At 43.2% G+C, this 10,485-nt stretch overlaps 2 protein-coding genes across 6 annotated transcripts in view; one reads left to right on the plus strand and one right to left on the minus strand.

Annotated features, from left to right (window-relative positions):
• Positions 1–3,555, plus strand: part of tmub2 (transmembrane and ubiquitin-like domain containing 2) — a 3,866-nt gene extending 311 nt beyond the window's left edge. The window contains exons 2-3 of one of the 2 annotated variants that reach the window (XM_023957384.2): positions 871–1,549; positions 2,639–3,555. In XM_023957384.2, the coding sequence (XP_023813152.1) occupies positions 954–1,549; positions 2,639–3,026 (984 nt within the window). In that variant the 5' untranslated portion in view covers positions 871–953 and the 3' untranslated portion in view covers positions 3,027–3,555. The remainder of the gene's footprint in view (positions 1–870; positions 1,550–2,638) is intronic. The other variant, XM_023957383.2, reaches the window with a different exon arrangement.
• A 72-nt stretch (positions 3,556–3,627) lies between these two features.
• atxn7l3a (ataxin 7 like 3a) lies at positions 3,628–10,109 on the minus strand. 4 transcript variants are annotated; one of them, XM_020705096.2, is made up of 14 exons: positions 9,809–10,109; positions 9,207–9,249; positions 9,019–9,118; positions 8,806–8,938; positions 8,543–8,714; positions 8,364–8,461; positions 8,263–8,285; positions 8,131–8,176; positions 7,663–7,700; positions 7,509–7,577; positions 7,377–7,417; positions 6,753–6,824; positions 5,585–5,721; positions 3,628–5,509 (listed from the first exon to the last, which is right to left on the minus strand). In XM_020705096.2, the coding sequence occupies exons 3-14, from the start codon at positions 9,067–9,069 to the stop codon at positions 5,310–5,312; spliced, it is 1,080 nt and encodes a 359-aa protein (XP_020560755.1). In that variant the 5' UTR covers positions 9,070–9,118; positions 9,207–9,249; positions 9,809–10,109; the 3' UTR covers positions 3,628–5,309. The 4 variants fall into 4 exon arrangements, with proteins under 4 accessions (XP_020560755.1, XP_004071299.1, XP_020560757.1 ...); XM_004071251.4 differs by having other exon boundaries at positions 7,377–7,420; XM_020705098.2 differs by lacking the exon at positions 6,753–6,824.
• Positions 10,110–10,485: the final 376 nt, after the last annotated feature.

Consider the following 10,485-nt stretch of genomic DNA (forward strand, 5'->3'; position numbering starts at 1 on the left):
TGAAAATATGGCCGGTTAGAACCACACCAGCTTTCAGTAAAGATGTTCAGTTAAACATGTGTCAGTCTCGACAGTAGGTAGTTTGTTGGTTGACAGCCATAAATGGAGGCTGTTGGCCCGGATTGGTGCTGCGGATGTTTCTGTGGAGGAAGTAACTTTCATCTTAAATGAAAAGGGGGGGGGGGTCTGTGATGGGGTTCGACTGCATTTCACCTCTCGTGTTTTTGCGGAACATTATTTTGAAGGTCGTCTTTAAAGTACTGTGTCTCGTGTTTGTGCAGAAAAGCTGCTTTTGTGAAGCAGCGAACGTGCAGATCCAGGTTTTTCTTGGTGGGCAGGAAATCTCGGAAGTACTGATCTCTGGACGTGACACCAATAAAATAGATAAACTGTTCCCTGAAATTAATTCTTTGTTGCCACGAATTAATATTTTGTGCGTACAAATTAGTATTTTATTGTCTTTAATCCATTTTTGTGCCAACAAGATGTTAGTAAAATGCTAATCTGGGTGCACAAAATGCTGATTTGTGCTAAAAAGACAATATAATTAATAAAAAAGCCAATCTGTGCACACAGACGCTAATTTGTGGCCACAATATATTTGTGCATAAAAATGCAAAATTTTGGCCACCAATTATTTTGTGCACACTGATTAGCTTTTTAAGACACAAACAAGCATTTTATTAATATTCCGTGGCCACAAATAAGCATCTTGTGGCATTTTATGTACAATTTATAAATAAATATGTTTGTCCAGGGTTGTGTACAGAAGCAAATTTTTTTAAAGCTTTTTTTTTTTTTTACTTTAGGAGAACTTTGTGTTTGCATCCTAATTTTTATGAGCACTCTGTGGGTTTCTACATTTTCAAGTGTTTTCAGGAGCGATGCCCTCTGGGTTGGTGGGTAAAAGTCGGTGAATTGAGCCGTTTCCTCTGCAGGCTCCACGGACAGAGATGGCAGTGTGTGCACTGACCATGTTGGATGGGATGGAGGAGGAGGTGACAGCAGCAGGGGGCGTGCTGCTCCTGGTCCTGGCCCTCGTCTTGGCCTGGCTCTCAACCCACGTGGCTGATCGGGGAGACCACATTTTGGGCACCATCCTCACTATGGGCACCCACGCCTCTCTGATTGGTCTGGGAGGCCACGACGGCTACAGCGGAGGATCAGCCGGCGCGGACGCCTCCGAACAGCAGAGCGCTCCACCTTCTCAGGAGAACAAGCCCGACGACGGGGAGGAGGCGTCCGAAAGAGGAGAGGGCGAGGGCGAGGGGGCGGAGGGCGCTCGGACAGACCTGCTCCTGAACATACAGAGCAAACAACCACCGGTTGGAGGGCGGCAGGCTTCTGGTGGTGGAGAAGAGGAGGTAGATGACGAGGAGGAGAAGGATGGAGACGCAGAAGCACCAGGAAGATCAGGAAGGAAACCTGGAAAGCTCATGTCAGTCTTGACCAACACCACCCCCTCCATCAGTGTCCGTCTCAAGTTTCTCAATGACACAGAGGAGGTGGCTGTTCTGGATCCACAAGACACAGTGGGAATACTAAAAAGGTTTGGAAAACCAATGTTTCTGTGCATCATCTTATCATACTCCCTTTAACCGCAGTTGCATGTGTGTAAGGACACATTTTGGGGGTAAAGACTTTTGCAGTAAAAGTAGTAAAAGTAAGTAAAATTATTTGAGTTTAAGAAAACAAGTCTAGGCGGATGTGATTGCCCGGGGGGGGTTGTTCTCTGCCCGCTGCCGTGTGGCATTGGGGGGGGGGTTCTGGCTGCCGCTGCTGCGGGGGTCTTGGGGTGGGGATGGCTGGGCACTCTCCCCCCTTCTTTTCACATTCCACCATCCATTTTAGAAGAACATAAACACTCACCTGAGCACAGGTGTTAGCTCACCTCTACATAAATAGTTTGCATGATTGAATGAAATATTTCACACTAGTTGGTTTGAAGGCATAAGTATGCTTGTGTGAACGATATTAGTATTGTGTACAAGTGGACATTTTTGCAGCTAACAGGTGTGTTTATAACATTTGAGTGTGTGTGTGGACAGGCCCCGCCCCTTTGAGATTTGTCCTCTATCTGAACCTTACCGTAATGATAAACATCCAGTAGCTTGTTGCTTTATGCTGCTTCATGGTTTCACCCCCCCTCTCCTTTCCCCCCCTCTCCAACATCCCTCTGTCTTCTTCCCTTCTTTTCTTTTCCGTCCAACACAAAAGATTTTCAAATATGATTAAAATTAATAAAGTTTGGCCTCGATTACAAAAGGGGTTTATTCAGACATACCTCTGGTTTGGGTGAAGATTCATAACCCCTCTTGTTAAAGTAAAATATGTCCAACAACACAAGAGGCCTTCAGCTCTCATCTGTCTGCCCAGCTGTTGGACAGGACAAGTTAAAAAAAAAAAAGTGAAAAAAAAGAAAACAAGTCTAGAATTGTGTTCTTAAAAGAAGAATTCTTGGTAAGACTATTTTTAACCCCCTTAACTGATATTTGCTTGTTTTAAGAACATTTTTTCAAATTTGAGTTATTTTTGACTTTTTCTCCAGCCAGACTGTTTTTGCAGCGCCGTAGAAGCAGCACAGGAGCATAAAACCGGAAACCTAACAGCTTTTTCTATCTCATCTTTGACTTTTTAGTAAATATTTCTCCGGTCGGGAGCATCAAGTCAAACTCATCTATCGAGGGCAGCTGCTGCAGGACTCCAGGAGGACTCTGTTTTCCCTCAACATCACCGACAACAGCGTCATCCACTGCCACATCTCACCGGCTCTTTACGAAGCCGCCCCGGACGAGGAGCCCCCGTCCGGGGCAGAGGTCCGGCCCGAGGTCTCGGGGGGGTTCAGGGCCGCGGGGCTGGCGGTGAGCACCAGCAGCCTGGTGGTCCCCGTGTTCGTGGTGGTGCTGGCGGTGGTGTGGTACTTTCGCATCAACTACAGGCAGTTCTTCACTGCCCCCGCCACCATCTCCCTGGTGGGGGTCACTGTGTTCTTTAGCTTTCTGATATTTGGGATGCACAGCCGCTGAGAAGGTGGAGGCAGGAGCTCACGCTTTCAGAGACCGAGGAGGAAAACAAAATTAGCTGCAGCCGTAGGCGAGCGTCTGAGGAGGCGGAACGACACGAGCGCCCTGTTGATGATGCCACAGCTGACTGCAGCATGTGGGAGAGGGAAGGTGGGTGGCAAAGGCTTTCATTTACCAAGAAAAAGAGAGTTTATAGCAAAATACAAAGAATAAGAATTAACATAAACTGGAGCATTATTTTAGAAGTGGTGGAAAACATGCTGGAACTCTGACTTTTAGTGCGAATCATGACGTTTCTTGGACATTCTGGATTTTCTTTTTGTTTTTCGGGTCAAGACTTTAGCTTCAGGTTTCATAACTCACTGTTGTGCTTCTTCTCTTTTGACTCAAGTCTAATTGTGAGCATATTTTAGGTAAAAATGGCAGTTCTGGTTGCTCTGTTAGGTTATTTTCATAATTCTGTATGGGGGGAAAAAGAGACTGTAAATGTGTATTCCTTGTAAATAAATCAATAGACTGGATTGAATGAAAATATACCGGAAATTTACAGGTATAAATGGGCACTATGGTCAAGTTTTACAGAGTTTAAAATCTAATTCATGTCTGACTTTGGGTACAATATAAGTTTATTTTTCATATAAACATCAGTATGCATGAAGGAAAATAACCAGAGCATCACACCAAGTTGGAATGCATGTAAAGACGGCTGCAGTGCTGGAAAAAAACCCTCATTGCTCTTTTACCGCAAACAAACACGGCTTCAGGTTTTCATCAACATTTCAGCTTTAAGGGGAGAGTTTAAACTTCGAGTAAGAATATGCACAAACCCAGAAAATGTAAAAAATAATATTAATTTAGTGAGAACATGATCTCTTGAGTTCAGACTAAATGAGGAATATTGTAGCAAAACGGGGAATGAACCGCTAAACAGATTCAGATGAAGTTCTGCACCAAGAAGCCTTTCTGCAGATGATGTTGACCTGTACATAAGTTACTCTATCAAATATGACATATTTGGTCAGAAAAGAAGCACAAACATCACACATCCATGAACCAGAAAGCATTATTGATCGGTTTTATGAGCAAAGCAGGAAAAAAAGAAAAGAAAAAAAGCCGTTGGGTTCATGATTCTGTTTGTTCTCCTTAAGCTTACGCCCCAAACGCTGGATCATAAAATAAAATAAAACTTCATCTCCATTTTACCACAGCATATAAACACATCACAATAAAAGCAGCATCCAAAAACTTAAATATCTTCCTGATGTAAACAAAATTAAATATTGAAAACGGCACACACACTTTTACAAAAATCACATTCTGGGATGTGTTTTGTAAAAATAAAGAGGACAAATCTCCAACCACATGTGCAAAATAAAACGTCCACACTAGAAATAAAGCATCAAGAGGCACAAACTTATAATTGCAAAAATAATTCCCAGATTTTCAAAGCGTGCTGAAGCGAGAGCAGACGAGATTTTCCTCCCATCGGCGCCGCCGTCATGATTTCAAAGAACGTATTCACGGAGAAACCGAAATACACCACAAACTATGAAGCCACCAGACCTTAAAGAAGACCTCACGTCCTACTTTAGGCTCTTAATTTGAAAACACCTGCTGCTCCCGCTCCTGACGACTTCCTCTGCAGACAGGAAAGATGGAGCAACCAAACAGCCGGCGCTCGCCACATCAACCAGTCACAGTAAGGCGTCTGTTCCTTTGCCAAGTGTCGGAACCCTGTTCAAGTTTTCAAAGCTTCACAATAAAAGCTCTGAAGCTGTTCCTGTCAATGCTACGGCAAACACCAAACAAACGTAGCAGGAAGTGATCTGATAGGTTTATCCCTGCTTTCTCCTTATGTTCATGATCAAATAAACCTGTGGTTAAATAGAGTTGGTGAGTAACCTGCTGCAAAGACAACCTAATGAAGTATTATAAAACTGCTTAGTAACTAAATCTGTTTACCTTCAGGTACAAAGAATCAAGTATAGAAAGATTCTTTCACTCTGTTCTACGTCCCTCTTTCAAATCCGTCAGACACTAAAGAAAAATCTTTTTTGTTTGTAGAAACTCGTAGATGGAGATAAACTGATTATTGGAGTCTTCATCTAAGGAAAACACGTTAAACCGGCTGCAACCAATTAGCTGGAATGTTGTGGTTTGAGGTGAACTGAAGAATTTGGACACTTCACCAGAAAATGTTAGATTCCTGTGCTGCTGAAGGAACGCTCCACCACGGCGTGAAAGGAGGGAGTTTACTGAGGGGCTGCTCAGACAGACGGGCTCATGCTAGTTTAAGTCATCATAGATGCTTGAAATGGAAGGTGCTGTGAGTTTGGGCTTCTTCTTTTTGGTCGATAAACTGATGTTAGTCTGAGAGCCGCCGCTGCCGCCACCGCCGCTCAGACTTCCAATCCCACCTCCGCTGTTCAGTCCCAGAGGCGGCCTCTTCTTCTTCTTGGGCCTCCTGGAGTCTGAGTGGTTGGTGCCTGTAAGTGAAACAGAAATCGGTTCCTTATCCGTCCTCAGTTTGATCGGGAAAGGACTTCCGGACGTCTCCTCACTCGCTTTGGAAGAGGCCGAGTCAGACGGAGAGATTTCCGGGGAGTCCTCCCACTGCAGCCGGCTCATTAAGGCCTGTCCGTCGGGAATGTCGAAGCTTTCAGGCCCCGCCACGGAGTCCGCCTCGGGCAGAACCGGCCTGTTACGCAAAACCCAAAAAACAGAGGAAGACCTGAATCAGGTGAAGCCACAATAAAACACAACAACACGAGTTCCCACAGCTATTCAGCTTCTTTGCCCCACGTTCTACATGAAAAAAGTACGGTGGCCTTAAGGTGCAAACGCATTCAAGATCACAACAACAATTTACAAAGTCAAAAACTAAAAAATTATTTCAAATAAGAAAGAAAGATTTCAGACAATCTCCTGAAATATTAAACAAAGAAAGAAACTGGAAGGGGTTGGAACTATGGGACATCACTGATTGGATGATGATGTTTTGAGAAAGAGGGAAAGGAGGACGACTGGAGCAACGGCTGAACTTTAGCGGTGGCTGCGGCCAGAAGCTTCAAGAAAATATCTTCTGTCGGAAGATACCACCATGGCGTATACTTATATAGCGCTTTTCTACCTACAAGGCCCAAAGCGCTTTACAGTCACACACACATTCACACACTGGTGGCGGCTCTGCTGCCAAACACCAGGCCAAGTACCTTCCTGTTGAAAAGTACCCAAACATCATATGATCACGGTCAGCTATGCCCCACAATTCCTGTTGGTTTCTGGAAATGACTTTTGTTTTTCAAAATGTTCTTTTTTTTATGTATTTAGTTCATGAAAAGCAGAATCTGAAAGATATACCACTATAAATAAAATACCAAACCGCTGAAATGCTGGACGCAATCGCCTCATTGGGCTTGAAAAGTATAAACGCCACTCATAAGTTTGTCGCAGTTTAACGTGGACAGTCACAAGTAAAACCCCATTAGGAACTAGACCGCACGATTGGTCGGGGGCGCCATGCGACTGATAGAACGGCCGATCGCTCTGAAGCAGAAACCAGCCTCTACAGTGAAAACATGAATTCAGGTTCAGACAAAGAAATCCCCAAATCAGTGAGAGAAAGCAGACTGAAGGAAATGACTTTCTGTTGAGATGAGCGGTTGATCCTCTGCTTTACTGCAGTGGATCATGGGTATTATCGGGTGAGGTGGGGGGAGGCACACTCACGCGGACGGCCCCAGGAGGAACACCCTGACGGCCATCCTCTGCTCGTCCGTGTGCTGAGGACATCGCTGAGACCTGGAGGGACACAAGGTGGCATTACATGACCCTGACTGACGGCGTGCCCACACCCACCGCACAGCTCCACGCCTCACCCCGGGGGAGGCTTCCCATGATGCTAACGCGTCTCCTCAGGCAGACGGACGCATTAACCTGCGTTTCTGAGGAGGAGGGTAGCACGATGGAAAGCGGCCCCGCATGCAGGAGGTGGGACGGACTGCTGGGAGCCGGTCAATGACCAACACCAAGACGTTTGGTCAACGACCGGAGCCGTCTTGGTCCAACTGACGCTGATGTTTGTCCGCTTTTATGGAAGACTTTTGCAGAATTTGGTTTTTGTTTTAAAAGGGAGAAAAGAAAAAATCTCCAGGTTGCCACTTGTGTTCCCCTGAGTTAGTCTCTACACACTCAGCGTGATGACAGACAGGTCGACCTTCCCAAACTACAGGGCAGGAAGACGACAACCCTACAGCAGGTTAGTCTGACAAAACAACTACAAGTTACAACATCCAAACAAGAAAATGCTCTGAAACTAGAAAACAACTAATAATTTTGGATATTTCCAACTACCTTGTACACATCTTCTTCGTGTGCTCTGATATGACCCCACACTGCTGTGATAAAAAAGACAAACACACACACAGACATGGTACATTATGCTGAGAAATGAAATTTTCCTGCTGATGTGTTTAAGGTGCTCACTGTAGTTAGAAAGGATCGGACTTCATCAGGGCCCAACATCTCATAATTGATGCCAGCGTTGTAGTTGTACTGAAATGGAGAAAACCCCAATCAGTGAGGTGCACAAAAACGCCCCACAGCCCTGCACTCGTAATGGAGGAGAGGCGTCAGTCACCTTGTAAGGATCTGCACTCATGCTGCTCCCAAGCTCACCTGGAGGAGGAAACGTGCAGCTCTTCATTCACAAAACTGAAGCTTTGTGTTAAATCACGTCCGACAATCAAGTCAATTCTACTGTCATTTGTAGTCCGACGGCCTTTCTCTTTACGGAACTCTTATTTTGAAAAGCCCACTGAGCCGTTTCAAGTAAAACAATACATTGAAACTTTTCACTGCTAAGCCGTTAACTTTCTCCTTTAAAAAAAATGTATTTTTCTACTAAAATATTCAACTGCAGGCCAACAAAATTCTAACCAAAAATAATCTAAGTATCCCTCATTTTAATGAAATTTTAACAAGATGAGCTTGTAGAAGAAATTTAATTAGACTGAAGCAAATAGTACTTTAACCAGTTTCTCTCTGTTGGGAAACAACATATTTTTGATATTTGTTTTAACAGGATGCAGATTTCTGACCCACTTACCGTTTTTGTGTTTCAGAGTTTTTGATCTTCTTGGGGAATTTTGACTCTGCAAAGAAATATGTATTGTTTTAAATAAGACTATTTTACAGAATAAAACGAATAAATTGTGTCAAAAGGTGATCAAATCAATACCTTGTCCGATTTCCTTTTCTTTGCTGAAAAACAAAGTGTGCACAGGTGTGTTTATTTTGTAGCGTCACCGTCCGTCTGTATTTTGACGTTTCCACGCTCACCTCTTTTTTCGGCTCCGTATGACCAGTCGTTATCGTTAAGGTCATCGTTGTCTTCTTGGTCGCTCTCCGATTTGCTCGTGTTGTTGTTGCTGGCGAGTCTGGCCAAAACGCAGAGGAAAACCGCGAGTGTGAACCGAATCAATAACAGCGCCTGACTCAAACGGTCGCCACCGACAAACCTGCGGTTGGCGATGCGGCTGCTGTTGCGTCCCATACCCAGACATTTCTCCAGGTGAGGAGCAAAGCGGGAAGCTGCGATCAGTCTTTTACAGTTGGGACATTCACACTCTTTGTTCTTCCACTGATTGTACACCTGTCCAAAGATGTCCACTCCTGGTTGGTCCACGATTTCTGAAACACATTTAAAAAAAACAAAAAAACAAGTCAAGCAAACACAGACAACGATAAATGAACAGAATCAATTGGACCGAACGGGACAGACCAAATTCTTTCATGCTCTCTTGGTCCGTTTCATCCAGAAAGAAGTAGCCCTGCTTCACAGCACGATGCACCTCGAAACACAGGCCCAAACACGCATCTTCCACCAGTTCAGAGTAGATGTCGTTCACCAAGGCCTGCCAGCAGACAAGACACTCAAGTCAAAGAAAAATGGTGGGGTTATGTAAAATGACCAAATGAGGTGATGGGGATTCACCTCCAGCTTGGTGTTGTCTGGGCCTGAGAGAGGCATATCCTCCATTTTCATTTGAAAATCTATCCAGGATATCTTGATATGGAGGTGATGAGCTGGTGTCCTTCAAAATAAAAGTTCAACAATCATTTTAAAATAAGAAAAGAAAAGGTTTACTGGAAACAAGAAAATAAAAGTAACAAACATCTTACTTTTACTTTGAATATCAAGCCTTGTAGCAAAACTTTCTTCATTCTGATCAGGAGAAGGAAACAGAGGAGGATGAACAATCTCCAAACAAAACAAATGCAGGTGAAGAAGCTTTTTCAGGGGAAAAAACAAACTTTATTTAACATAAGCAAGCTGGAAACTAAATAAATACTCCATGGTAGCTCAGCCTAAAAATACTACAGTAAACACATCCAGCTGGGTTCAGACAAACTTCCATTAAGTAATAAATAATTGAATTTTCCATGTAGACCAGGTTATAACCGCTTTCCCCTCCTATTTAATGAGAAACAGGAGGTGTAAATGAGTTCTTATTTATTAATTTTTTAATATATAATTGCATCTGGTCGAATCTAGATGTTATTATACTAATTATACTTTAAATTGTAGGAATGTAAAAGCACTTTCTTCCTTTTTTATTATTAACAGTTTAAACACAAACATATTTAATATGTTTAAAAAAAAGTATTAGTATTTATGCCTACAGACAATCCTTGGATATATTTTCCTCGTTTGTCAGACGGTAACCCTAAAAGAGCAGATTGATAGCATCAGAATTCGAGCGAAAACTGTTTCCTCTTCTTACCCGGTCGTGCCAACAACAACTCAGCCTGAAGCAGGCGGTTTCTCTGGGAGAAGCCACATAACCGGTTCGGTCCGGATGAAACACGCAGACGGGATGCTTGTCCTTAAGTCGCAGCCATCGTTACGATTTACGGTTTTATGCTTCTGTTGTCCGAAGTCAGAGCTGCCGCAGGTGGAGGTTAGCTTAACTGACGTTAGAAACCCGCTTGACATCGAACAGGCCGACAGCTTGGCCACACACAGCAGTAAAGCGAAGAAGAATAACACGGACGGGCTTCGGGTTTTACTTTCAAAAAATAAAAGCTGTATGTCGTAAACGGTGTTGGATTTAAAGACAAGACTTTGGGATTTGGTCATAATTTCTTCTTATTTACTTTACAATTATTTACATATATCAAACTGTCAACCGCGTCACAGAGGAAAATGTAATTCAGAAGAACTTTCTTCAAAAAAAAGAAATTACTAAATTACTCTGAAGGTACATATATGTGCTTCCGGTTCTATTGTCACGCTTGATTTAGAACCTTCCTTTATTAACTTTAGCTATAGATTTTATAGACTTTCTATAGATTCTATAGACTTTTAGATTTTATTATCAAATATTGTGGTTAATATACATCACGGCTGCTTAGTACTTGCCCCATTCAGAATTTTGAATATATTATTAAACATAAATGC

This window comes from Oryzias latipes, chromosome 8, assembly GCF_053564925.1.
Source record: "Oryzias latipes strain Hd-rR chromosome 8, Olatipes_Hd-rR_3.1".
NCBI lineage: Eukaryota > Metazoa > Chordata > Actinopteri > Beloniformes > Adrianichthyidae > Oryzias > Oryzias latipes.

Coding starts and splice junctions, on each gene's coding strand:
- atxn7l3a (XM_004071251.4), bottom strand. CDS start 9,069: ATGAAAATGGAGGATATGCCTCTCTCAGGCCCAGACAACACCAAGCTG. Junction 7,421..7,508: donor TCCGATCCTTTCTAACTACA/GTGAGCACCTTA, acceptor TTTTTATCACAG/CAGTGTGGGGTCATATCAGA. Junction 5,510..5,584: donor CTCGGCCTCTTCCAAAGCGA/GTGAGGAGACGT, acceptor TTTCACTTACAG/GCACCAACCACTCAGACTCC.